The 26,640-nt window shown below is 44.6% G+C and overlaps 3 protein-coding genes across 7 annotated transcripts in view; 1 reads left to right on the top strand and 2 right to left on the bottom strand.

Moving 5' to 3' along the window:
* Positions 1 to 3,089, bottom strand: part of MKLN1 (muskelin 1) — a 317,327-nt gene extending 314,238 nt beyond the window's left edge. For 4 of the 5 annotated variants that reach the window (XM_041727786.1, XM_041727787.1, XM_041727788.1 and 1 more), the window contains exon 1: positions 2,571 to 3,089. The gene's annotated coding sequence lies outside the window, so the exon portion shown is untranslated. The remainder of the gene's footprint in view (positions 1 to 2,570) is intronic. The other variant, XM_041727789.1, reaches the window with a different exon arrangement.
* Positions 3,090 to 3,202: 113 nt separating this feature from the next.
* On the top strand, positions 3,203 to 7,096 carry LOC121474961 (translation initiation factor IF-2-like). Its single transcript, XM_041728117.1, has 3 exons — positions 3,203 to 5,117; positions 6,100 to 6,778; positions 6,870 to 7,096. The coding sequence occupies exons 2-3, from the start codon at positions 6,211 to 6,213 to the stop codon at positions 7,094 to 7,096; spliced, it is 795 nt and encodes a 264-aa protein (XP_041584051.1). The 5' UTR covers positions 3,203 to 5,117; positions 6,100 to 6,210.
* LOC121474962 (translation initiation factor IF-2-like) lies at positions 5,042 to 6,212 on the bottom strand. Its single transcript, XM_041728118.1, has 4 exons — positions 6,159 to 6,212; positions 5,597 to 6,066; positions 5,201 to 5,444; positions 5,042 to 5,065 (listed from the first exon to the last, which is right to left on the bottom strand). The coding sequence occupies exons 1-4, from the start codon at positions 6,210 to 6,212 to the stop codon at positions 5,042 to 5,044; spliced, it is 792 nt and encodes a 263-aa protein (XP_041584052.1).
* Positions 7,097 to 26,640: the final 19,544 nt, after the last annotated feature.

The raw sequence follows: 26,640 nt of genomic DNA, 5'->3' as shown, positions 1-26,640 counted from the left end.
TTGCAAATTTGTGCCAGATGTACATTTGCCTATCACTAATTAATATATAGAAAAATTGATTATTAGCTCCACAAGGATTCAATTGATTATTTTTTTCTTGTAGAGCTCTTCCCTCATCATTCCACAGTTTTGTCCATCAAAGTTCTTGGGTTAACTAAATCTAAAATGACCAAAAGATCTTTCTATACACTTTTATATCCTTTCTACCCCTTATCCTGTTGCTTCTACAACACCACCAAGGAAGCAGAGAGTAAGTACATTGGGAGTAAGGTTGATTTTATTTTGATTGTCTGGCAACTGGCACTAAAAAATCATGTATCAACAGCAAATTGCTTCCCGTTATCATTACCCCAAGGTCTCTACAGGTAAGGCATTCAAGTTTCAGTGTTAAAATTTAACATTGCAAAATCCAGCTAAAATTGAACTTTTTATGTAGTATTTTCAATGTAATCACAGAACTTTATAAATGGAAGGAAGCTCAGAGATCTTTAGTCCAGCACCCTCATTAAGCTTCTCTGAGGAAACTGGCGAGGAGACCTATAATGGCTTGCCCAACGTCATCCAGTGGACGGGACAAGTAGAAGCAAATTTCCTTTCAGTCGCCTGATCTTTCCTCCCTGCACCCTTTTATTTTCTATCTAAACATATTATTTACATCAGAACCCACCTAACTATTTACATAGCGCTTATTTTTATGATATTGTCTTTGTGGTATTCTTGTCATAAAAAAAAAAAAAGGATCTTAAAAAAGAAAGCAAGGCTGTCTTGTCCAGGTGGAATTGGTAAAAAAAAAGATGATTAGTACATAAAGTAATGGGTTCCTATTTGTAGGGTAGCCCTGTAATCACGCTCTGTTCTCTGAGCACCTCAATGCTAACCTAAGCTTATTTGTGCTCCTGGGGCCTGGATTCCATTCGGTTCCATGCTTTATTTAGTCTAAATGATTTCCTCAGCTTCAACGTGTATTTTTTTGAGCTTCATTTTTTAGAAATATCGTACTTAAATCTACTTTCTACTTGAGTTTGTTTTAGTTCTAATGCTGAGGAATGAGGATCCTGGGTAAAAGAAATAAAGATGATGGCTTTTTTCTAGCCTTTACATTTCAAGAATGGTTTTCTCAAATGGCAACTGGCAGTCTAATTTATTCCTCAAATGATGACGTTTTTCATGGGAATCAGAATTTAATTGGGATAATTTGTTTTCACGGAAAGCGCAGATTTCTTTCCAAGAGGATCAGTTTGATAATGTTTCACCAGCTAGTGCACGGAGACCAAATATAAAACAGTTCTGAGAAACAGGAAGTGAACCTGACTGGTCTAGTCTGTGTGTCCCTGGCAGTGACGCAAATACAGAAATCAAATTAGGAAAACAAGATATGTGGGTGTGAGGCAATCGATAACAATCCAGGATGCTACAAAGCAGGGAAGAATGCCTTTAGCCGAATGCCATTCATTTTAATAACACCCTCAGAAGTTTGATTTCCACTGAACATGCTAGTGGTTAGGGAGCAGTATGAGTTTGAGTTCCCTAGCAACAGCATGTGCTTTTTGAGACCGTCATTAGCCTTTCAGCTAATCCCGCCAACCCCTTACTTCTAAATGTATGACTGGCATAAAAAAGAAAGAAAAAAAAAAAAAAGAAAGAAGAAAGAAAAAGAAAAAAGAAATGATATTTCAGAAAGCGCTTTGAAATTTCCAGGAGCAAAATGGGAAGGAATTGAAAAAACGAAAGTTGTCCTGAGAATTGTACTCAGGTAAAAGTAGTCATGTTCGTATGTGTCCAACCCATCCCCACATTCACTGCTCTGGCTTCTCTGTTTCTGAATCCCCTGTGGGTAAAGGGTAATGAATGGAAGGGGAATGGTTGAGAGTTTAGGGCAGTCCCCTCCTGCAACATCAATCACAGTCTGAAAGTAGGTTGAATAGTGGGGTGGGCAGTTAGTGTGGGGCAGAGGCTGGGGTGGGGGGTAAGGTGGGAGGGAATATAACACACAGGTTTCTTTCCTCTTTCCGCAGAATAAATTATTCTGGTCGAAGGAGCTTGGGGAAGGAGGGTGGTAAGGGGGGAATGAAGCTATTTTCCCTATTGATTGTTTAATTGCACCAGAGGCTGTTTGTCCGAGGCCACCGGCCAAGAGCATTATTTTGGTGGCTAAAGCGAGGTCGGGCAGGTTTCCATCCCCTTCCTTAGTTTTAAACAAGACAACCCATACAGCGCGGCCGGTCTATAGGAATATGGTGTATGCTGACTTTTGCTACTCAGCTGTACCCTAAAGCGCCAAGGCTGATGGGACGACGGCTCTCAAACCCTGAATCATTGCTCTAACTCTGTCCTGGGTTCGGAATGCACAACTCTTCTTGGGAGCCTGGGTCAACTGCGGGGCCTTATTAGAATGGTAATTATTGCTGCGTTTGGTTGGTCATCCTTACTATGGCCTGGGTCCCTTTCGACTAGACACTGGGCTCCTTCAGTTTGGCCGGGTGACTCCTAGTTCTCCCCGCCTCCCCATCTACCCCCCTTCCCCCTGCGCGCTCCCTTCCCAAGGCGACCACCTGCGCCGCCCCACTTACCATCTGCCCCGCGGGGAGGGCCCCTCGGGGTGGCAGTGCCCTCCCTGCTCCCGGGCGGCTCTGGGGGAGCTCGGTGTTTGCCTCCAGCCCTTCGCTACCGGAGAGATCAGGTTCCTCCCCTCCTCCCCCTCCAGCTCCGGCCGCCGCCGCCGCCTCCTTCTTCTTGCATGACACAGCAGAACCGCAGCTGCGGCAGCGAGTCCCAACCATCCGCCCAGGAAGCGCCGCAACCGGGACTCGGGAGGGGCGGAGGGGGGCGAGGCCGGGGCCACGGCCGCGGGGGGTGCTTGCCCCCACTCGGCAGCGCACACTTGTTTCCCAGCCCAGGGGCACGGGAACCAAATCAGGCGAGAGCCGACCAGGCCGAGCCGTTGAGGAATGCTGGGGTTTGGCGTCAGAAGGGATGGGACCCCGAGAGAAGGGTGCGAAGGAGAGACCCCAGTAGGGGCAGGACATTGCAGGAAAAGAAGGGAAAGAAGAGGCCGAGAAGTCAAGGGCCAGTCTGTGAAGGAGAATAAAGGAGGTCAAAGAGAGGTAAGGAGGGAGAGTTGCCGAGAAGGGAGCCGGAGCCGGGAAGGGGGTGGGGTGGGGGGAGCCTCAGGGCAAGGAGGACTGGGAGGGGGTCCTGGGGGAGGCCTGAGCTAAGTACCCCGGCGGCACTGGGAGTACACGGGGGCTGCATTGGGAGGCAAGGACCCAAGAAGGGAAAGGGATGGGAGAATTAGGCATTAGATAGGAAGGTAAAAATTGGGGGCATTAGAAGAGATGTAGTGGAGAATCATTCATCATGGCTGATGAGGTGGAAGGAGATAGAGTCGAGGCAAAGCCAGAGGAAAGGATGATCTTCTAATACCACCCTTTAGTTTCCTGAGAAGTTTTTCATAATTCGCCAGTACACGCAGGGAGTTTTCCTTATAAATGGAAAAGCATGAACCAAAGCGTAGAAAAATAGCTGCTTCGATTAGCTTTAGAGCATAAAATCTCCATGGTCCACAAAAACTTTGAGGCAGAGATTGGGGATTTAAGACATAAGCACATACAGGGGTTGTGATTCAGTAATACTGTGGGCACTCAAAACTGATGTTAGGGCTCCCACACAACACTGGACATGAATAATAAGTCTTTCAGAGCGTTTGTTAGATGTTTCAGTTAAATGCACTGGAAATGATGACGAAAGTACTGGCTGAAACTATCCTAAAAAAAAAAAATGCCCCTGCTTTTTTTCTTTCTCTTTATACTCGCCCATACATGCGTAGATACATACAATTAGTTTTTAGTGTCTAGCATGTGCAGTATGATTAAGGAAAACATGGGTTTTTGTGATTTTTATTTCCCACCAAAACACATGCTACGTATTTTACAGCAAACCAGCTGCGTCTCACCATTTGAAAGAATGTGGTCAGAAAAGTAATGCAAAAACTGCCACTTTGGTTTTGTCTGTACCTTCCAGGTCATATCTTCGTACCTCACTTCCTGACACAAACAAGTTTTTACTGTTGTCAGCAACAAAGCCCTAATATAGCCGCAGAAGAGAAAAACTGCATTGCATTTAGCCTCTCCTGCAAGCACCATCAACGGCTACGGGAGGAATGTAATTCCGGAGAGCTTTAAGGCTGGTGGTGATGGTAATTATGTATCAGATGCTTGATGCTATTTCTGTTATTATTGTTTTTGTCATTTCTCTTCTACCCGAGAGCTGGCCCAAACTCGAAGAGAGGAATCCGGCCTTTCTTTTTTGACTTTGTAAAAATGTAGTCAGCCTCGGTAGAAAACTCACTGCTCCTGGGGAAAATGAAGTAGGAGCCACGAAATGTCATTTTAGCAGAGCGTGGGTTTTGCGACTGTAGGAAAGGATTTGAGGACGCTCCTTCTGTTCGGTTTCCCATGTAACGAGGCAAGGCTACACGCACGCACAGACGCCGCAGCTCGCGGGTGCTGTGGCTCCCGCATCTGGGCTTGTGCAGCCCCGGAAGCCCCTTCGGGATGCTGCGAGGGGCTCCCGGTGGGAGGTGGTAGGAACGCTGCGGCCGCCGCCACTCCTGCCGCCGCCGCCGCTGTTGTTGCTGCTGCAGTCACGTGGGAGCCCCTTTAAGTTTCCATAGAGAGGCCTCTCCGGTGTCACATGATGGACATGATATAATGAAACAACATTGTGGAGAGGAAAGCATTAGGGGAGCCCACGGCTACAAAAACAAGTGAGTGAGAAGAGGTGGGAGGAAGAGAAACTACGCCACCTCCCCTGCAGCCGCGCCGCGCCACAGCCTGCCAGGAGCGGGCGACGCCGGGGGCAGGGGACGGGGTCCTCGCCGGCCCGGGGACCCCGCCGCCCGCCGCCCGCCGCCCGCCGCCGCGAGCCCAACTTTCAGCCGGCAGCTCGGCCACCACCGCACCTGTCCCCGGAGCCTCCATCGCTCCTCGTGACGCTCAGAGGGAGATTCTAGAGGAACACGCTCCGCAAACATACATGCGCATCATTTTCCTCCTCGCGCGTCGCCCTGGAAGAAGGCAGGGGACGGGCAGGGAGCGGCAGCGTGCGTTCGGCCCCAGGTAAGTCCTGGGGGGCGCCGGGCCGGGCCGGCGGGCGGCGGGCGGCGGGCGGCGGGCGGCGGGCGCGGGGGCGGGGGCGGCGCAGCCCGGCGCGGCCCGGGCGGGGGGTCCCGCGCGGACCTGGCCGCCGGGGACTCGGGCTCCGCGGGGCCCCCGGCCCCCCCGGCAGCGGCCGCCGGTCTGGGCCGCGGTGTCGGCGAGCCCGGCGACGGAGGAAGGTAGGGCTCGCGGCGGTGGCGGGAGTGCCGAGGCGATCTCGCCATGTTTGTGTTGCTAAGAGCACTTTTCCCCTTGGAGGTGGCTGGATGCCACATGGCTCCTCCGGAGCTGCTCCGGGGCGAGAGAGAGAGAGAGTGCGTGTGCTCTCAATGTCCGCATTCCAGCTAATGTTGCGCAGATAAAATTCAAACTTGAGGTAAACAGAAGAGGAGGAGGAGGGGGGGAGGGAGGGGGAGACTGTTTCCATTTCGAGATCCCACCTCTTCGCTCGGCGGGGACCGACATCCCGAAGCCGGAGAGCGCTCGCCGGGTTCTGCCCCCCGCCCCGGCTTCGCTGCCGACCGGGAGCCGGGCGGCGGGGGAGGGTCCGCACGGGGGCGCGGGGCCTGCGTCCTGGAAGCGGAAAGCGCCTGGGCACTCGGGCCTCCGGCGGCCGCCGCCTCGCGGGGGGCGCGGGATGCGGCGGGGGCCGCGGGGGCGGGGGCGGGGGCGGGGGCGGGGGCCGGCGCTCCGGGAGGGCCGCGGGGCTGCGAGCCCCCTCGCCGCGCCCCACGTTGGGGACCCGAGCGCCCCGCCCCGCCCCGCCCCGCCCCGGCGCGGGTTCCCGCGGGCCGGCTGCTGGGAGGGTCTCCAGGTTGACGAGGGCGGGTGGCGTAGCAGGTGTGCGGTGGGCATTTCTATTCCGTAAGTCTTGCGTTTGGGGGGACGACGTGCATGGGCAGACCTGCGTCTTAATTTTTTTTTTTTTTTTTGCGCAAAATAGGGAGAAAAATCAAGACGTTACGCCCCACCCCTCCCGGTTTATATACCGATTCAGCTCGCAGCGAGGCTGAAGGGTGAGTGGGGCTGTTTAAGGGTGCGGGTGAGCCTCGTCATGGAAGACGCGGCCCGACAGCCCGCGGCCGCCACCCCCCGCCCCAGCCCCGGCGGCCCCGGCAGCGTCCCGCGGGGTGCGAGCCCCGCGCCGGGTCCCGGAGCGCGCGGGGGTCCGCAGCCCTCGTCGGCGGGGAGCGCCGGGCCGGGAGGCGGCGGCCACGTGAGGGTGGTCGGCGGGAGCCGCGGCCGGGAGATGCGAGGCAAGTGCGTGGCGCAGTCGTGCCGGGGGCGGACGCGGCAGCTCGCGGGCGGCGGGCCGCGGGGGAGCGGAGGCTCGCGCCGCCCGACCGGAGCCGCGGCGACGGGGTTATTCCGAGCGGCGGCCGGGGCCGGGCGCCTCCCCCGCCGAGCCGGCGTTCCGGGCGCGGGTGGCTGCGCACTCCGCGGCCCTCTCCCGGGACACCGTTTCCGGGCGGGGTCCCCGGGCCCGAGCGCCGGCTGTAAACAGGGTGGCGCCCTCTGCCCTCCCGCCCCCGGCCTGCCGGGGCGCGCGGCCGGCGGCGCCCGGAGCGGCGGAGGCGCGGGCGCGGCGCTGGGCAGTGGCGGCGGGGGCGCGCCCGCCTCCGGCCGCCCTCGCCCCCGCCCCGCCCCGCCCCGCCCCGCCCCCGCCCCGCCGCCCGGCCTCCTCTGTTTTTGTTTTGATGGAGCCGCGTGCAGCTGGCGCGTGTCGAGTCACGTGCCGTGGGCGGGAGGGGGCCGGGGCGCGGAGGCGAGGGCGCGGTGACGCAGGCGTCCGGAGGGCTCGTCGCCCGCGGGCCGGGGGCGGGGGCGGGGGCGGGGGGCGCTGGCCCCGCGCGGACCCCGGTGGTGCCGGCGTCGGGGCCGCGTCTGGTGGGCTTCGTGGGAGCGGATGCCGCGTGCGCCGCGTTCGGACGTGGGTGTGAGTCCCCCCGCGCCTGGGGTTCGTCGTCAGAGCATCCGGGCGAGCCTCGTCCGTGCCGCGGGGGGGAGCCCGGGGGGAGCCCGCGCCGAGGGGGCGAGAGACCCGGGAGACCTCAGCGCCCTGGGCGTTCCTGGGAGCACACGGAGGTCTGTGTGTGGGTCTTAATTCCGGCTGCAAATTATAAACAACTTGAGAGCTGTAGAAGGAACGCGGGTGCCTGGCCCTGCCCCAGAACAATTGAACCTAAATCCAGATGGGGCCTGGGACTTAGGTGAGTATTTAGGAGAAGACCTCCCTTGGTATTGTGGACACAGTGTCACACGCAGGATTGAGAATTTACAGAGGTAGCCAGCTTGATGAAAGAGTTGGTTGTGGAACCATCCCTCGTTAGGGGTGAAGTAGTGGAAATAGTCGGCACCACTCATCTGTCGCTAGAAGGGTCATCCTGTGTTGGCACCGTGGCTACGCAGTTACAGAGGCCTGATGGAATATTGACATCCCCATTTTATGGTCGGGAAATTGAAATTCAGGAGGAAAAATAAAAGCTGGTCAGTGACGATCCCTGACTAGGACCCAGGGAGGCTGACTCCAGACTTCATACTTTGGACCGTGGCATATGCTGCACTGGACCTTACTTAAGGGCCGCGTGCTTGGGTGGACAGGAACCCTCATATGTTTCTGACTAGGTCTGGAGTTTACGTGCATATATTTATGTATGGAGTTCTATCTGCAAAGTTTTGCTTATATTGAAGGGAGGAGAATCACTTGGTGAACTCGTTTAGGCCTGTAGGCTATTACATGACATTTGTTGTGGAAGGGGGTGGTGGTGAGGGAATCCTAGTAATATGGAGAGAACAGATGCTATGGAAGTTTTTAAAGACTTGAGCGTAGGGATAGGGGTCAAGTGAATTGTCCAGAAGATGCCAGCATCATCCAGGGATTTGCATGAGCAGCCACAGAAGTCCTTCAGGTTCCTACTGACCGTTTTCTCTGGTATTGTTAGCTGTCTAGCAGACAGAGGTATATTACCAAATTTTAGGGTTTGGTTTTCACATTCCTTGCAGTTTGTTTGAGGCAGGTTCATAGATCCACAGAGGCAAGGCTGTTACAAACATGAATGCCGGAAGTCTGGCGTGGAAATAAGCTCTCTCTTTCCGTCATCCCCATCTTTCTTAACCATCAGAGCCACTTTTATCCAGCATTGCTTAAACCAGATGTGGCTCCTTTGCATACCTCTGCGTAGGTCGTTCCTCTGCTTCTTGAGTATACTACCTTCTTTAGGAAATTTCTCCATTTCTTCTCAGAAAACGGTTAAAATAAATATTCTCCTTGTGTCGCTGCGCTTGTTACAACATGTCCTATCATTTTTGTTTACACGTTGGACACTCCTACTAATTTCAGCTTGTCAAAGATGGGAGTAGTGATTATGTGTCTGTATATCACTGGGACATGGTACGCATTTAAGTTTACTGCTTTGGTCTGGATTGAATTTGTATTGTGTTATATGTGGCGTTTCCCTGTGTCACCCATCTTCATTTTTTTTTTTTTTTAAGATTTTGTTTATTCGAGCAACAGATAGAGAGAGGCAGGTATACAGGCAGAGGGAGAAGCAGGCTCCATGCAAGGAGCCCGACATGGGACTCGATCCCGGGTCTCTAGGATCACGCCCTGGGCCGAAGGCAGGTACTAAACCGCTGAGCCACTGGGGCTGCCCACCCATCTTCATTTTTAACTGTCTTCTCCTCCTCTGGTACTGGCATTTAGGCTCAAAGCACACATCCTTGAACAGAGAATACAGAATATTCTGGATGCGTTATTATAAAAGGAATAGGGTGGAAGGGGCAAAATGTAATCGCTTTTTCACTTGTTTCCCAATTTCATTCTTAGTTGGCCAATTGGACAGCGTGAATTTTCATGGTTACTCCTGTACACTGGGACGGATGCTCTACGTTATCACTTTTGAGCTTGTTTAGGAAGGAAGAAGTGGCACTGCGTTACAGATGGACATATTTTACATACCATAGCAGAGTACAGATGTTTAATCACATTTCGTGTCATTGCAATTTTCGGATTTGGTATTACAGGGTATTGGTAGAGCAACACTGTCTTGTGGAGCTTTCTGAAATGATAGAAATGATTTATAATAACTATAAGTGATAGCCACTAGCCACTTGGGCAGTTTACTTATTTTTTTTTAAAGATTTTATTTATTTATTCATGAGAGAGAGAGGCAGAGACACAGGCAGAGGGAGAAGCAGGCTCCATGCAGGGAGCCTGACGTGGGGCTTGATCCTGCATCTCCAGATGAGGCTCTGGACTGAAGGCGGCGCTAAACCGCTGAACTACCCGGGCTCCTTGCTCCACTCGGGCAGTTTAAATGTGGCTAGTGTGACATAGGAACTGAATTTTTAATTGATTTCAGCGTTAAATAGCCACCCGTGGCAAGCGGCTACTGTTGGACAGCCCAGTTATGGAGGATTTCCTTATGGCTAAGTCTGGTACTTGACAGGTGAATGGTTAGGCTAAGGTTATTCTGCCTTTAAAAGAAAAATCTTGATTCATTTTCTAGGGCCTGACACTGTGCTTCCGGTTTATAGATTCCAAGGTGTTTACCGAGTGATACCTTTGACCTATGTGGGGCCTTTGTATTACGAAGCATTTGTCTGTGTGTTTTGTGAACTTTTCATGTAATTTGTGTGGTTTCCCTTTTTTTAAGAAGTAGATTGATTATGAATATAGGAATTATAATTATGAGTAGCTGTAAGTCCAGTGGGCCCTTAGCCTGTAAACTTAAATGAAAGTCCTTTAGCTTATTCAGTATTTCTCAAAGATGTATTGTGAAGGAGCAGGCTCTGCATTTGTCTCAGTGGCCATCACTACCCACCTCTACCCCCCACCCCCGTGCCTTGTACAGTGCCTGACACATAGCAAGTGCATTATCAGTATTTGTTGAATGAATGTATGAGTGATTTAATTTAACCCCTCTAGTTTAGCTTCAGAAGGTATATAGCAGAGCTGAAGGTGGGGCCCAGTAACAGTAACTATCCTGAATTTACTGTTCTTCTAAGGAATGCCATTTTTTAGGGGTACTATTATTACTTCAGTGATTTGGTTTCTTCCCATAAGATAGGTAGCAGGACTTCTTACCCTTTATTGATAACAGAAAAGTAAAGCCAAAAGAAGATATGGGGCTCAGGTCACACAGAGAGTTGGAAGTGTCAATCAGATGGAAGGAGTTACGTGTATTACCTTGTGCACTTGTCCGGGATTCTTCTTCAGAGAACTAAAATCACGCACTAAGTGATGTTAGAAAATGTGGTTTGTAAAATGGAAGGTAATTATGTATGTTAATAGAGTCTGAAAAGAGTTGTCAAAATCACTCTAGTATGGCATGACACTGAGAAAAGAGCTTCAACAGGAGAAACAGGAATGGAAACGTTTATTTCTTAAATCTCTAAATCTCAGTCTGTGGTAATCCTAACACCCAAGTTATAAATTTCTCAAAGGGGATATTTAAAAATGTAAATAGAAACATGTTTAGATTTGTACAGGTAACCTCTACTAGACTTTGACATATTTATGTAGAAGGGTACCATAGACATCAAACATCTGTTCAGAATGAGAACCTTAAGGCCAGAAATTGTAGGTTTCACTTCATGCGGTGGGGGCTGTATTGGTGGGTTGATGACAGAGCCTGATATGTGGTCAGGTGCTTGTAGAAGGTGACAAGGCTGTTCTCGGTGCTCTGCATCAGACTCACCTGCCGTGTGGTATGACTTGTGGCTGGATTATAGGCCTGTCCTCATGCCTAGGACGCAGGCTAGCTTCCTCTCATTCTGCTCGTATGTTTCCACAAATGAAAACTGGTTTTATACTGGTGTAATTAAAACATAATTGAAAATATAAATCTACTGTGTTTTTTTTTAAGCTTTTATTTATTTGAGAGAGAAAGAGCATATGAACAGGGGGAGAGACAGAGAGAGAGGGAGAAGCAGACTTCCCCCTGAACTCGGATATGGGGCTGGATCCCAGGACCTGGAGACCATCACCTGAGCTGAAGGCAACCGCTTAACTAAGCCATCCAGGCACCCCGTAAACCTATTGTTTTTTAAAAAAAATCATATGGTACACTCCAAAATAAAATGTGAAGTTTCTTTTTTGATGGGGAAGGTTACTTTCTCTTTCAGCAGTTTCTAGCCTCCTAGTCCTTTACGATTGCTCTTCACATGCATTTGGTGTGAACCTCTTTGATGGTAATGTTGGTGGCAGGAAGCTCCAAAACTATTAACCACATGTTCCATAAATCCCTGCTGCTGATCCTCAAAACCAAACCAAAACATGACCATAACTGGACAAAACTCACCTCTGCTATCGGCAACAGAAGTTAACCAAACCTACTAATTAAATAAAAAAGTCCGCGAGGTTTGAGTTGTGCAGACGTAACGTGAAACTTTCTTTTATTTTAGGTATTAATACTATTATTTTTAAGATTTTTAAAAAAACTTATTCATGAGAGACACAGAGAGATAGGCAGAGGGAGAAGCAGGCTCCCTGCAAGGAATCTGATGTGGGACTTGACCCAAAACCCTGTTTTAGATATTAAATATAATCTACTCAAGGCAAAAGAATTTGTATGTATCTGTCTATATACAATAATGTAAGAATTCATATTGCAGAAGATCAAGGTGTATTTGGCTGGAAGATCCGACTGGACCACTTGGATTGAGATGTATAGGTAAAGAATTATTTTAGGTTTATTGAGAACTGTCTCTAGTAACCTTGGTCACTAACTTGGTGTCAGAATTGAGGGAAGTTCCTGGCTTTGTTTCTTTCTTCTCAGTGGAATGGGTGGATCAGATCAGGGGTTCCCAAACTTTAGCACCCAAGGGCTTGTTAAACCCAGATTGCTGGACCCCCCACTCGGGAGTTTCTGACTCAGCAGGTCTGGGGGCTAATGATCTGTATTTTTTGCAAGTTTCCAGGAGATGCTGATGCTGGTCAGAGGACCATATTTTGAGGACCACTCGATCATATCATCTCTTGTAAAGTTTTACAAAGTTTTTGTGCCTGTTTTGTTCCTTTTGCAGTGGCAGCACCTTCCATTTGATTTCTGCAACATCCTATTGATTAAAGATTGCCATATGACGAACTGAGTGGTAAAAGTTTAAAATGGATTAAATCAATTTTATTTTGAGAGTTTCTTGAGAATTCCACATATTTTGCAAAACTTTTGGGTCTGTTAAAACTCAGATTGGGTATCCCTACCTAGTAGTCAAGGTCTCCAGGTAAATTATATTGAAATACTGCTTGTGTTACTAAAGGAAAGAACTACACAATGTTTCTTAAACTCGAATGTTCTATCATATCTAACCAAGTGCCTTTTAATAGCTACAGGGTATGATGTAGTGTATTACGTAGTTGGGAGCTCATTAAATAAAATGTCATTTATGAGACGTAGTTCCTTTCCTAATTACAACTCTGTGGGCTTGAATTCACAGTAGAGCGATAGTGTGAACCTGGATGCCCCCTGAAGTTGACTGCTTTGCAGAAGAGGCACCGTTGCCCAAAGAAGGTGCCCATCAGGGGGACGGAGAGTAAGTTGTCATGGCATGGCCATTCCCGGTTTTTGGGACGTTGAGGAAGAGTAGAGGCTCTGCAGTTTGTAAGTGAAGGGCCTTTTTGGGCTGGAATCTGGTAGGAAGTCTGTGGAGATAGTAGGAGATATCTTAAAGCAACCCTTACAGAGCACATGTACTGTTCTTACCCAGAGTGTGTGTCTATTTTGGTGGTTGGGGTGAGGGGCTTGATAGAGATTCTAAGGCAGTCCAACAGGTGGTGCTCTGGAAGCATTCCAGATGAAACTAGACTCCCAGGTGCCAAGAGTCAGATGGACTCCAGATCTGAGGTGAGTTGAAGTGAGGCTTGACAATACATCTTAGTGGGAGTGAATTTATTGGAGAAGAAGGAATAGCAAGATTTTTTTGGGAAAAAAAATTTTAACCTGAGAGCAAGAAGACATAAAAAAGAAGAAATGGGTCAGAGTGAGGGAGTGGAGGGTAAACATGAAAGGTTTTAAGGTTTTAAAATGTTTTAAGACTTCTTGTGTATATGTTGACTAGTTAAAAGCACAGCTTCTAAAAACAAAAAACAAAAAACAAAAAACACAGCTTCTTTGTTAGAAAATAAAATTAGCAAGTTTTCCTTTTCATTTCCGGCAAATGCTTCAGAATATCACCAGATGCTATTATTTGACTTACATCACATGCCTTTCCAAAGTTATGCCCAGGATGCATGCAGTGCTTACTTTCTTAGATTGCTTTATGATCGTCATCTTGTTTAAATCAAATTCCTGGAAGGCACACACAGTGTTTATTACTGGATGTGTTTTATGGATTAGGAAACAAATCATTTGTGTAGCACAGGCCACAAATCTGGGCTGAGGCCATGAGATCTCACAGCTTTCCACATCTACTAGTTTTAATTTTATCTTGAAATTCTTTGTTTTCTAACCACTTTTATAAAATAGTTCAACCTTAAATCTTAAAGTTGAGTCAGCATCCGTATAATTGATTGTAGACTGTATTTCATGAAAGGACCTTAGATTTTGACCTACTAAGTTTATTTCTTTGAAAGGGGTACATGTCATTTGCTGCTTGTCATTTCTTGACTCAAATATCTGTGACATAATCTTCGTAACTAAAAGTGTGAAACTGGTTTGAATGATTTAGACTTGGTTCGAGGCTGGGTTTGGCAAGTCTATGTGACAGAAGGGCTTGGGGATGGCCCTTGGGCCAGTTTTTACAAAGCAGCAGTGGGAAGTGGGGGGTGTGATCCTGCCCCCAGGACTTTTTAAAAGCCTCTTTTAAAAGTGCCTCAGGGAGTTAAGACACTTAATACTTTTTCTTGTATTTAATCACACTGACACTGGGCAACATCTTTCTTTGTCTTTCCCACATCTCTTGAGTTTCCTTTCTTCCCTCTTGTGTCATTTCTGTTTCTTTCACAGATGGGCATCTAGCTTCTGGCTGGCCAAAGCGCCCCCCCCCCCCCCAATTTTCTTCATGATCTGCCTCTACATTTTTCTCTTCTTCTGTGTCCCATTAGTTTTTGTTTTGTGCTATAGCTGATTTTATTTAGTTTAGGTGGAAAGGATATTAAGGTACAGCGGTGTTCTTAACTCTAATAATGATTACTGTGTACCTGCCTCTTTGGATACTATGCTAAGTGCTTCCATAGTCTTTCCACTGGATGCTAGTTCCTACTAGCTACAGAACCTCGGGTCATAGGATGCTTGTCAGGAAGACGAGGCCTTGGGTGTGGAGTAAGGTGTTTCTGGCCCTAAAATGCTGTGATTGAGTTTATTCACGTGGCATGATCGTAAACCTTTGCAGGAGTACTTCACCCTTTTGAAAAGTACCTGTTCCTCAAGATTGGGGTCTCAGAGTAGGGGTGTTGCTTCTCAGACCCAGGATCTGGAGATCCAGGACTCCTTATTTTACACTGACAATGTGGCTGGCCTTCTTTTTCCTTCAGAAGCTTAGGAATGAGTCTCAAGTGCATCCTTCTCCACACTTGTGCCGTCTGCATCGGAAGATCTGAAAATTGAACCTGAACACTCCAGTTTGGAAAGCTTGTTGACCCCAATTTGGAAGATGTTGCTGCTTTTTGTTTCCACGGTGGAGGCACTGGGCTCCTTAAAGACATCCTTTCCTTGACGGTTCACTAGAAGAGTTTCTGGGAACCTGCTTAATTCTTCTGTTAATTCTTGAACAGTTCATAAAAAAAATGCTGCTTCCGATCTTTCTCTTGCAAAGTTGTATATGGTGTGTGACCTTGAGTGCTTATTTCCCACTTCTAGGGAATTTTTGTTAGTGCTGAATCTTTGTCGTGTTGTTCACAGCTACGCCATGCTATATATATCTGTTCATTGTCAGGCCACTGACAATTGTTTTGCTTTCTGCTTTTACATTGATGCCTCATACGTTCATTGCACATATTGTCCATTTTCTAAAAAAATCTATGATTATCTTTTTTGTTTATGTTTCCAGAGAGATTAATCATGGCTATCCTAGGAACACTTACTTAATCAGTTTTGTCCCTAGTATTGTTCATAATCCTTCGGCTTTTACAATTTTTTTTTTTTTTTTTAGTCTTTCAAAATTGCGTAATACCTAATTCTTACAAGCTCTATCCCAAAAGAATTTGTGATGACTCTTGATTTTTTGGGATCATTGCCTGAAAATGCAGATATTTTATAGCAGCAAGTGAATAAGTATTTTTAAATAAAATGCCATTCATAGCCTTTGGGTTTGATCTTTGAAATCTGTGGTCTGTTTAATGCCATTTAGTTAGTGAACAGTTATTGTGCTTGCTGTTTGTAGGCTTCTCCTTTTTTTCGAGACAAAAGATATTAAAATCCCCCTTTCTCCCATTTTTAAAAGGTTCAAAATTAAGATTTTTTTCTGCTACTAATATAATTCTTCCGTAAAGGTACGTAGATGTTTGCTCTTTGCCGTTTATCTTTGTCACTACGTAACTAGCAGTTCGGGACTTCATATGTTTAATGAATCAATACCTTACTTAGTCATTTCATATCATCTACAGAATATTTTTCAATAACAGCAGATCATTCGAAATTGTCAACAACAGAAACATTCCAACAACAGATTTACTTTTTAAAGATTTTATCCATGTAAGGAATCATGCTGTATAGCAGAAGAACATTTGCTCCTGTGTGTGGGAGTCAGAGAGGGTGATGGTGATATGAATGAGATCCTGGCTTATCTTGGGCTCATTCTGTATCTGGTGGTCCCAGCCCCTTAACCCAGGAAGGGCACAGCGTTGTTGGAAGACATTGGCAGTGAGATGCTGAGAATGACTGGAAATGCCCTCCTCCTTACTATAGTTCTTGTTTTTGCAGAGTACCAGTGATTTGAAAGCACTGAATCGCAATTGTATAAATATACATATTACTTGCTAAAACATCGTCTTGGATCATGGTGCCCTTTTGGAGTTAAGGGATCTAAGCTGTGGAAAGATTTACTCATCAGGAACAGGTCAGGTCCTGGGCAGTCCTCATAAAGTCCAGTGTGTTTTGGATCGCAGTACTTTCTGTGTCACTTTTCATGCATTAGAGTCCTCCTAATCCTGGACCTAGACTCCAGGAGCCGACCCAAGTCAGTATGTCCTCTTTGGGCAAACTTTGTGTCCAGAACTAAATCAAAGAAAACAACGCTTAAAGATGTTCTGCAAATCTTGTGTGGTGCTTGTACACCTTGGCCCTGGGACACTAACAAGCCATTTTTGGCCATTCCTCATTCTCTTTTCCTTCTGTGTTCTTTACTCTCTCTGCTTCTTCCTTCTTGTCTTTTTCCTTTTTCTTTTTTCCTCTCTGGGTTCCTTTTTCTTTCTTCTGTTCAACCTTTGTCTTTTTCCTTTGCCATACCTGGTATGTATAGCCTGGTAACATCCTGAAGTTACTGCAAGCACTTTTTTTTAGCCTAATGGCAGCTTGGAGGTAAATACGAGTTTTCCTCTGATAAGATTCTGTGCTGGTGCAAGCTATCTTTAAAGAGTTTAATTTGCTTACATAGCGTATTCCATGTTAAATGGGAAGTATTATGTGAAATATATTTCACGTAGATGTTTAAATTTTGTGCCGGACATTCTGCCAAAATTTAGGTAATGGTAATCATACAGAAAATGAATTTCAGGGTTCTTTTCTATTTATGAAATTTCTAGTAAGCAGTGATGATATTTGGGTCTGATTTTAAATCGTTCGGGCTGTAACAAAGTTTGGTGTAAAAATGTGACAGTGCAATGGATATTAAACATGCAACAATTACTTATGCTATTCTCAAGGATCAGAATATATTCTAGCTCTAGGGGCATCAGAGCTAATTTAATCACTCTTATTTTATAGATAAGACAGTTTACTTAATTTTACATGTCTGGTTAGTGGCATAGTTGACCGCAGTTAGGTCTTCCACTTCTCTATCCACTCTGTTTTTTTGGACAGAAAGTTCAATTCATGAAATTTCTAAGGAAAATGGGCAGAGAAGACTATATGCATTCTAAACCTTGGTTGACTTGAATTTATTAGTCACAAGATATTGCAGGAGGTGCTTAACCTCTCTGGATCCCAGTTTATGGATGGTTGTACTTTAAGGTCCCTTCCAGGGCTGTGACTTGTACTCTGGTGAGAAAAATGAAATAGGTTTAGATTTTTCCTGTTGTACATTTCTGCGATTTCAATTTGTATGTCGAGTAGACCTCTTTCTTGTTCTTTTTAAGTAGGTATCATTTGTGTATTTTTACTGTTACTGAATCAACTTTTCCAAAGTATATTGTTGTTAGATAATTAGATTGTTTTCTTAATTGACATGATGGTTTGCTTCTGTATTCAAGTGTCTCTAGCTTCATCTTGGTTAACTGAAGTAAACACACATTTAGAGGCAATCTTTCCTAGTTTCAAACTGATAGAGGGGTACTGTGCGGAATATTCCTTAGAGAACAGAGAGGTGCTTTATTCAAATTGTTTATTTCAGTGTTAGAAAGTAATGTCATGTAGGGACACCTGGGTGGCTCACTCAGGTAAGTGTCTGATTATGATTTTGGCTCAGGTCGTGATCTCCGGGTTGTGAGATTGAGCTCCCTCCCCCCAGGGGGCTCCCTGGTCAGGGGGAGGTCTACTTGAGATTCCTTCCCTCTACCCACCTACCCCCCAACCCCAGACCTGCGCTCTTTCTCTCTCTCTCAAACAAACAAACAAATAAATAAATAAAAAATAATGTCATGTAAATAAGATTTAAGAGAGTTTCGCTCTTCTAATTTCTGAGTTGCTTTATTTGAGGTTGTGGAACAGGTTTTTCATTTTTAGTAAGATAATCTGGCATTGTTTGTGTCAGAGAGAAGACAGTTGTGACAATCTGGAAGGATAGGAAAGATGAGAGGCACTTAAAGCATTGAAGAAAAAGATGAGACTGGAGATGCTTTTGTAAGAGGAGTGTGATTGTGAGCTCTGAGCCCCTTCCCGCATTGCTTAGCAGTAGTTACCATGCCCTTCTTTGCTTTAAAGAAACCCATTCTTTCAGTTAAACACTTTAGAACACCTCTCCTGTGCATTGCATTGAGTTGGGTGCTGTGGGAATTATAGAAGAATTATCCGTAAGAACTTTTTCCTCTAGATGTTTACCCTCTAGCTAGGTCTCCAGTGCATCAGCCATGAAATGAATGAGTGAATGTCTGAGTAGCCCAAAGAGTGGTCCAGGCAGGAGAGAGAGGGGAGGAGGAGTGCAGAAGTAGGGAAAGACCCCACAGGAGTTAAGGCAGAGAGTGCAGGAATGCTGTTGGCCTGGGTTAGGACAGAGGCTTGGGAGTTGGGAAATGACCATTGCATGTTTTAAAGTGGCAAATGAGGGGACCTGTGAAAGTGCCAGAGCCTTTTACCCCATCTTTTTATGCTGAAAACTTCAAATCTTTAGAAAAACAATCCTATAAGCACTCCTATATCCTTGTAGATGGGTCAGTTGTTAACATTTTTCTGTACTTTCCTTTATGGTCTGTGTATGTGTGTTTTGAATCACATGTGGTAGGTATATTTATAATATTTTGCTTGACTCTTGAATACAAGTTTCAGATACCATGACATATCACCTCCAAATACCTGCGAAAGAGGACTTTTTTTCTCTATAACCACAGTACAGTTATCACACCTAAAAAGTTTAGCATTGAGATAATAACATGGTGTAATAAATAGAAAATATTTGAATTTGGGAATGGAATGTGGGTTTATTTTTGTTTTTAAAATCAGGAAGACCTGTCTAGCACAATGTGTGTTGAATGAATTGATGGAACAAGAGACTGGAGCCATAGAAACTAGTTTGTAGACATTAAAAAAGTCACATAGAGGGGTGCCTGAATGGCTTAGTCAGTTAAGAGTCCAACTCTTGATTTCGGCTCAGGACAGGATCTCAGGGTCATGAGATGGAGCCCTGAGTCAGGCTCTGTGCTCAGCAGGGAGTCTGCTTGAGATTCTCTCTCCCTCTGCCCCTCCTCCCACTCACATGCAAGGTTTCTCTCTAAATAAATAAATAAGATCTTTAAAAATAAAAAGTCACATGTAGTCATAAAAATAGAGGAAGCTCATTATATTCTGATATACAGTATTCTTGAACACATTCTTTAATATATTCTTGATAGAATCTTGAGAACAAGGCATAAGGGAGTTTAAAAAAGAGAATTTATAAATAGTTGCATATATATAGACATATAATATCTCTGAAAGGATATAAAATGGACCATAACATTTCATGCCTCAAAGAGAAGGAAGCAAGCAGCCGGAGGATAGGGAGATGTTCCCCTCAATATCCTTTTTTACTTTTGAAGTTTGAACTATGTGAAATTCAAAAATAAGTAGGAAGATAAGCAAGCTAGACTTCCTTGTTGATATTACTATTAGCTTTGTAGTGTGTATAGGGTAATGCTTCTCTTTCTGTCCTGAAGAAATTTGGAGAGTGAGGCCTGAAACAAAGAGGGTGGGGGATAGTTTTTGTCTTTCCCGTTTTGAAGAGAAATCTGTCACTTAATGGAAAAGGGTGTTTCATAATGCAAGAAGACCTGTTTTTAGGAGCTGCTGTGTGGAGAAGAGGCACTTGGGTTGGGTCTGATATCCAGGGAGTCTGGGAATTGCACAGAGGAGAAAACAAAGAAAGAGTAGGAGTTTATATATCCCTCTTGGGGTGAAGGATACTATTTCCCTCCTCTAAGGATGAGGAATAAGAAGAGAATTTTGTACAATTTGCATTGCAAGTATATATATTTACATGCCACCTTTGATGATAAAAAAAAAATAAATGTGTTTAAAAAGCTGCTGCTAAGAGGGCAGCCCTGGTGGCCCAGCAGTTTAGCACCGCCTTTGGTCTGGGATGTGATCCTGGAGACCCAGGATTCAGTCACACGACAGGCTCCCTGCATGGAGCCTGTTTCTCCCTCTGCCTGTGTCTGTGCCTCTCTGTCTCTCTGTGTCTCTCATGAATAAATAAATAAAATCTTAAAAAATAAATAAATAAAAATAAAAGTAAGCTGCTAATAGGGACACCTGGGTGGCTTAGTGGTTGAGTGTCTGCCTTTGGCTCAGGTTGTAATCCTTGAGTCCTGGGATCGAGTTCCGCATTGGACTCCCTGCAAGGAGTCTGCTTTTCCCTCTGCCTGCCTCTCTCTTTCTGTGTTTCTCATGAATAAATAAAAAAATCTTAAAAAAAAAAGCTGCTAAAAGAAAATGAGTATTTAGGAGTAATGTCTGACTTTTTTCATGATTTGTTTTTAAAGGCAGATTCTTGAAGATTATAAGAAGGTTAAAAGAACCTTACTGAGTAAATACCAGAAAACTATGTTACCAGTAAATTATTTCCACCTGATAGCAATTGATTTTTTGTGTGACGGTTTTTATATAATTATATAGTGAACTGGTGTGATATTTATCCTTAAACAACTTTTTCACAGTGTTCTGAATTAAGTTGCATGAAAGGTGAAAATTAATTTCAGAGTTAACTCAGCCACAGTTTATTTTCTGTTGTATGATTAACACAAAGTTATTGATTGGTACTTAGTGCCTTTTCTTTTGAAGGCCAGTGTTTATTAATCAGTGTTGAATGGCTCCCAGTGTCCATTAGGCATCCTGTGGTTAATAGAGACGGATAGCCTGCCCTTGATAGATGCTTCGGGAAAGTTAACATTTCAACAGTGGTAGTTAAATCCCTGTCAGGAAGGGAAACCGCTGATTGCCAGGACAGGCCTTCCAGAGGAGAAGAACTCCGCGCTGTTCCATCAGGCACCCAGGGTGTGACTTTGTGGGTGAAGAAATCTGATTTTACCAGTGCATTCAGAGTCCGTGCGGACTGTGAGACTGAATGAAGCCAGCCAGCCAGCTAAGCTAAGCAAGCTTTCAGGAGACTGAATGCCCTGTGTGTTAATTTGCTGTGGGAGATGTGCTGTGGCCAGCTGTAGACTTTTTGAAAGGATAACCTTTGGTTCATAACTTAACTTGGTGGACACAGAAATAAAATGGGGACCATTTGACTATCTTCAACTGATCCTTCCATCAAGTCTTTGAAATTTGGCAGAGGACTTTTTTTACGCCAGGATCTATACTGCTTAAAAACTGAGGCCTAAAATTAGAGCTCTTTTATTACAGTGTGGTGCTGGGTAAATAGGAAGAATCCTCCTCCGGTTACCACAGACCCCAATGCCTTATGTTCCAATGCAGTGGGGACTTAATAGTAATAATAATAAGTGCTTAGCATGTGTTGGGCATTTTGCTAAGATGTTTTTCTTCTGTTATTTCATTAATCCCATAATAGCCCTTGGACATAGGAACTATTATTCGCACTTTATAGATGAGAAAATCAAAGTGTAGGAAAGCTTAGGGCTTACAGCCTGACTCTAGAGAAGCTTATGATCTTAGCCACACATGACGGAATTTCATTTGCACATTTCAGCTTCTTTCCATTTGTGTTTTCCTTAGGATATAAGGTGGTCATTTTGAGACACCGCATCTCTCATGTCTCAAATGAACACTTAGGAAATACAGTTTTTTTTTTAAAAGATTTTATTTATTTATTCATAGAGACAGAGAGAGAGAGAGAGAGAGAGGCAGAGGGAGAAGCAGGCACCATGCAGAGAGCCTGACGTGGGACCCGATCCAAGGTCTCTAGGATCACGCCCTGGTCTGCAGGCGGCGCTAAACCGCTGCGCCACTGGGGCTGCCAGGAAATACAGTTTCTGTGAAAATATTTAAGCGTTAACTTTTAGGGTAGGTTGTTTTTTTTTTGTTTTTTTTTTTTTTGAAGAGTACTGATCTTTATGATAATTTTGAGTAGTTTCATTTAGAGAATGGACCATTAAAATTTTTAAAGGTTGCAAAAAAAACCCCCAAAGCTAATGCAAATCACAGCTATTTTTAGATTCACCTATTAACATTTACCCGTTTACATTTGTGCACATTTCTATATTTATGTAAGTGTATGTATGTTATACATATATGTTTTTTCTGAGTTATTTGGGGTGTTAGAAATTGCATCACCCTTTATCTCTACATATTTCAGTGGGTATTTCCTAAAAATATAGATTTTTTTTGCTTACATACAGTTACTGCTTACTAAATTTGTATTAAAATATTATCATCTAATCTGCTATACATATTGCAATTTTATTAGTTGTCCTATTAAGGTCTTTGGTGACAATTTTTACCTTGTGGTACGAGATCCACTCAAGGGTTATCTATGCTATTTAGTTGTCCTATCTGTTTAATATCCTTTCATCTGGAATATTTTCACAGTTTTTCTTTGCTTTTATCAAATTGACAATTTTGAAGAATATAATCATGCCTGTCCTTTTTTTTTTTTTTTTTTTTTTAATGAAATTTCCTCATTTCGTGTTTGTCTGATGTTTCCCCATCTTTAGAGCCAGGTTATGCTTACTGGGCCAGCACTCACTTTTCCCCCTCCTTAATGAGTTTCTTCCTTTTTAAAGCAGGAAATGAACACTCATATAATAATATTATGTAAGTACAAAGCTTTGTTAGATTCTGTCAGTAATTCCCAAAATGCTTTTAGAGTAAGAAAATATGTTGCATCTAATCTTATTTTATCTGGAACAGTTTCTCAGTCTGAGTGCGTTTCAGGACCCGGACATTTTTGAAGGGTATTAGCCAGTTATTTCTAGACTGTCCTTCAGTGTTGGTTTATTTGAAGTTTCCTCACAGTTAGATTCAGGTTTTGCACTTTGGGCAGAAATGCAGCGTGAGGGACTTGGTGTTCTTCTCAGCGTGTCATATTTGGAGTCACACGGTATCTGTTTGTCCCACAGCCAGTGATCTTAATTTTGATCATTTGGTTAAGGTTCAGTAAGCCAGGTTTGCCCGCTGTAAAATTACTCTTTCCTGCTTTACAGACCATAACTATCTTATGGAGTGGTGTTTTTAATTCACATCCTAATTATTCCTCAAACCTATATCATAGGCTTTAGAATCCCCCTGGGTGATGCTTGCCTGAGTGAGGCTGTTCTTACGAAGTTTGCCCAGTGGCGATTTAAAATGTCATCATTCCGGGATCCCTGGGTGGCGCAGCGGTTTGGCGCCTGCCTTTGGCCCAGGGCGCGATCCTGGAGACCCGGGATCAAATCCCACGTCGGGCTCCCGGTGCATGGAGCCTGCTTCTCCCTCTGCCTGTGTCTCTGCCTCTCTCTCTCTCTCTCTGTGACTATCATAAATTAAAAAAAATATTAAAAAAAATAAATAAAATGTCATCATTCCCTCTTCATGTGTTTATTGTTTTTTCTCCCACAAAGGAGAACGAGTTCTATTAGCTCTTATTTATTTATATTGGTGTCGATTCATCGATTTTTACTTGATTCTTATTTTATCATGATTACTGATTTTGATGCCCAAATTGCCTGGGATTTGGCCAGTGGGAGCCCCTGGCGCTGGCTCCAGTGTCCTATTGACAGGTCCCCATCATTTTTTGGACATATCCTTACTTTGTGGCACAGAAGAGTCCTCCTTGTGCACTTTCTCTGCTTGAGCACTAGAAGTAGTCATGTCTCCATTCTTCTTGTAGGAGAATGCCTATTTTTCCAAATCCTGGCCAAGAGTGACTTTTTATAGCTGTTTAATTTTTGCCAATCTGATAGGTGAGAAACAGCAACTCTGTGTAGTTTTAATTTCTATTTGTTAGTGAAATAGAATATCTTTTCATATGTTTAAGGGGCGTGTGTATGTGTATATTCATGTCGTTTGCCCACATTTCTGTCCTATATTACTAGTAGTTCTTTAATTTTAAGCATTCTTTATATATTAGGAATATTAGCTCTTTATTTGTGATATGATGCAGATATTTTCTCTCATTTGGTTGATGATGGTTTTTTTCTTGCCATGCAGAGCTTTTTAGAAATTTTTATGTAGTCATAGCATGCTTTTCCTTATATCAGAGTTAGAGAAAATTCACTATTTTTTCTCTTGTAGTACTTTGGCTTCATAGTTTTACAGTTAGAGCCCTGATTCATTTGGAGTCTATTCTTGTGTATGGTATGAAGTATGGATATAATTTTATCTTTTTCCAGATGGCTAACCAATTGTTTTAACCATTTATTAAAAGTCAGTTTTTGCCTTTGATTTTTTAGATGCTCCCTTCTTAAATACAATACTAAAGTTCCATCCATATTTGTTTTTGACTTTCTGTATTACCACACTGATTTGTCTGTCTACTCTTGGGCCAGCAACACACTTCATTATAGAGTCTTTAGAATATAATTTAATGTCTGGAAGGACTAGTCCTCTCCTCTAGCATTTTGGTGTTTTCCTGACTGTTCCTGCACGTGTATTTTTAATAGGAAGTTCAGTATCGATTACTAGCTTCATTAAAAAGAATTGTTGGTATATTTGTGTTTTATTGCATTAAATTTATAAATTAGTCTATGGCAACTTGATTTTTTTGATGTTGACTTCATAATGCCAAAATAAGAAATGTTTTTCTCTGTGTTTTGGAATGTTTTGAAGTTTTCCTCCCGGGGCAGATGGGTGGGATTATATTTCTGTTGTTAAATTTATTCCTGAGTATTTTATTTACTCTGTGAAAGTTGCCTTTTTTTCCCCACTTATTGTATCATAAGACCTGAACAGTCATGTCAATACATGTAGACCTATTTTGTTTTTATTTTTATTTTTTTATTTTTTTATTTTTTTTATTTATGATAGTCACACAGAGAGAGAGAGAGAGAGAGAGAGGCAGAGACACAGGCAGAGGGAGAAGCAGACTCCACGCACCGGGAGCCTGACGTGGGATTCCATCCTGGGTCTCCAGGATCGCGCCCTGGGCCAAAGGCAGGCGCTAAACCGCTGCGCCACCCAGGGATCCCCTATTTTGTTTTTTAAAATGGATCCATGATAGTGTATTGTACCCTAAATTTACCTTATTTTTTTCCTTTATTGATATATTTTATGTTGCTTCTGATTTTTTCATATTATAAACAATGCTACGGAGAATATCCTTGCACCTCTGTTTTTTGCTCACTGTGTTATTATCTGTAAAATAGATTCCTAGAAATGGGATTGCTTGTTCATAAGCCATGTAGAATTTTTTGGTAATACATTCTACCAAATAAACCTCTCCGACTATTTGACACTTTATAAAGTCAAGTAAACTTTTATCATATATGTACCCATTGTTAAAGGACATTTCTTTGATGAGTGGACTTTGAATTGAGCCTAAAAAAAAGTGTTGAATTTAGTGTAGGAGAGAGAATCGAGAACCTTTCAAGTGGCCATAGTTCAGGCTAAAGTAGGGGCAAGATCTTGCCATATCTTGGGAGGTCAGTGAAATCACTGGCCTCAGAATGAGGCAGCGTGTTTGTATTCATAAGTAAAGTGGAGGCAGTCAGTGGAAGGCCTTGGATTCGACCTACTCAGTTGTGGTGGCCTCCTGAATTAGTAATCTGCTGCTGTGTAACAAATTACCCCTAACATAGAGGCTTAGGACACCAGTAAACATTTATTATCTCTAACAATTTCTGTGCATCTGGGATTTGGGAGCAGGAAGCCCACTTGCCACATCCCACTCCTTAGAAGTGGGCCAGTAAATTCAGCCCACGTTCGGGAGAGGGTGACTAGGTTCCATGTTTTAAGGATAGGAGTGTCAGGGAATCTGGGAATAGGCTTTGAAGCTACCCGGCCTGTGTTGTGAAGAAGAAGGGGAGTGGTACAATTTTGAAAAGAAATAAGACCATGATATCTAGAGGAAGATTAATTTTGTGGCAGTGTCACAGATGGAGAAAGGGAGGAAAAGCAGATCGGAGTGAAGTAATCCAGCAGTAAGGTATTGACGAGGAAGGAGAGGTGTAGGATACATCCGAAGGATGCAGCAGGCTGAGGAAGAGGAAGATGGGAGTTCAGATGGCCCCAAGGCTTTCAGAGCTGCATAAAGATCAGATGCAGTGGGATGTATGGGTGTGGCTCAGTGGTTGAGCATCTGCCTTTGGCTCAGGGCGTGATCCCGGGGTCCTGGGATCGAGTCTCACATCAGGCACCCCACAGGGAGCCTGCTTCTCCCTCTGTCTATGTTTCTGTCTCTCGGTGTCTCTCATGAATAAATAAATAGTCTTAAAAAAAAAGTTCGATGCAGTAACTGGAAAGAGAAGCCAGTGTTCAGGGGATTAGGGTACTTGTTTGGTTTTAGACCCTTGAGGGGAAATTCCTAAGTAGTTGAGAGTTGATAGAAGCAGGGCTCATGTTGAAATGTGCAGCCAAAGGGGGAGAGCTTGTATCTGTCACCCAGACGTGTCACCCCAGACGTGATGGTTAAATTTCTCAAGGGATGAGTGCACAGAGAGTCCAGAGCACCTGGACCAAACCCCGGGGAAACCATGGTTCAGGGTACGGTCAGCAAGAGGAGCTGGATCTGCAGCATGAAAGAGAGAGGCGAGCTAAGCTGTGTTCCTGGCAGCAGTGGCCAAAGTGGAGAATCAAGAGCTTCAGATATTGTAGAATCTGAA

This window comes from Vulpes lagopus, chromosome 13, assembly GCF_018345385.1.
Source record: "Vulpes lagopus strain Blue_001 chromosome 13, ASM1834538v1, whole genome shotgun sequence".
Lineage (NCBI taxonomy): Eukaryota > Metazoa > Chordata > Mammalia > Carnivora > Canidae > Vulpes > Vulpes lagopus.
This window is presented reverse-complemented; position numbering and strand designations above follow the sequence as displayed.

Excerpts from the sequence above, each read along its gene's own strand:
- LOC121474961 (XM_041728117.1), top strand. The coding sequence starts at position 6,211 with ATGGAAGACGCGGCCCGACAGCCCGCGGCCGCCACCCCCCGCCCCAGC. Across the intron at positions 6,779-6,869 it reads CGGGGGCGCGCCCGCCTCCG|CTGGCGCGTGTCGAGTCACG; the intron begins GCCGCCCTCGCC and ends AGCCGCGTGCAG.
- LOC121474962 (XM_041728118.1), bottom strand. The coding sequence starts at position 6,212 with ATGACGAGGCTCACCCGCACCCTTAAACAGCCCCACTCACCCTTCAGC. Across the intron at positions 5,445-5,596 it reads GGTCCCCGCCGAGCGAAGAG|CTCCGGAGGAGCCATGTGGC; the intron begins GTGGGATCTCGA and ends GCCCCGGAGCAG. Across the intron at positions 5,066-5,200 it reads CGCCCGGGCCGCGCCGGGCT|GGCGACGCGCGAGGAGGAAA; the intron begins GCGCCGCCCCCG and ends GCCTTCTTCCAG.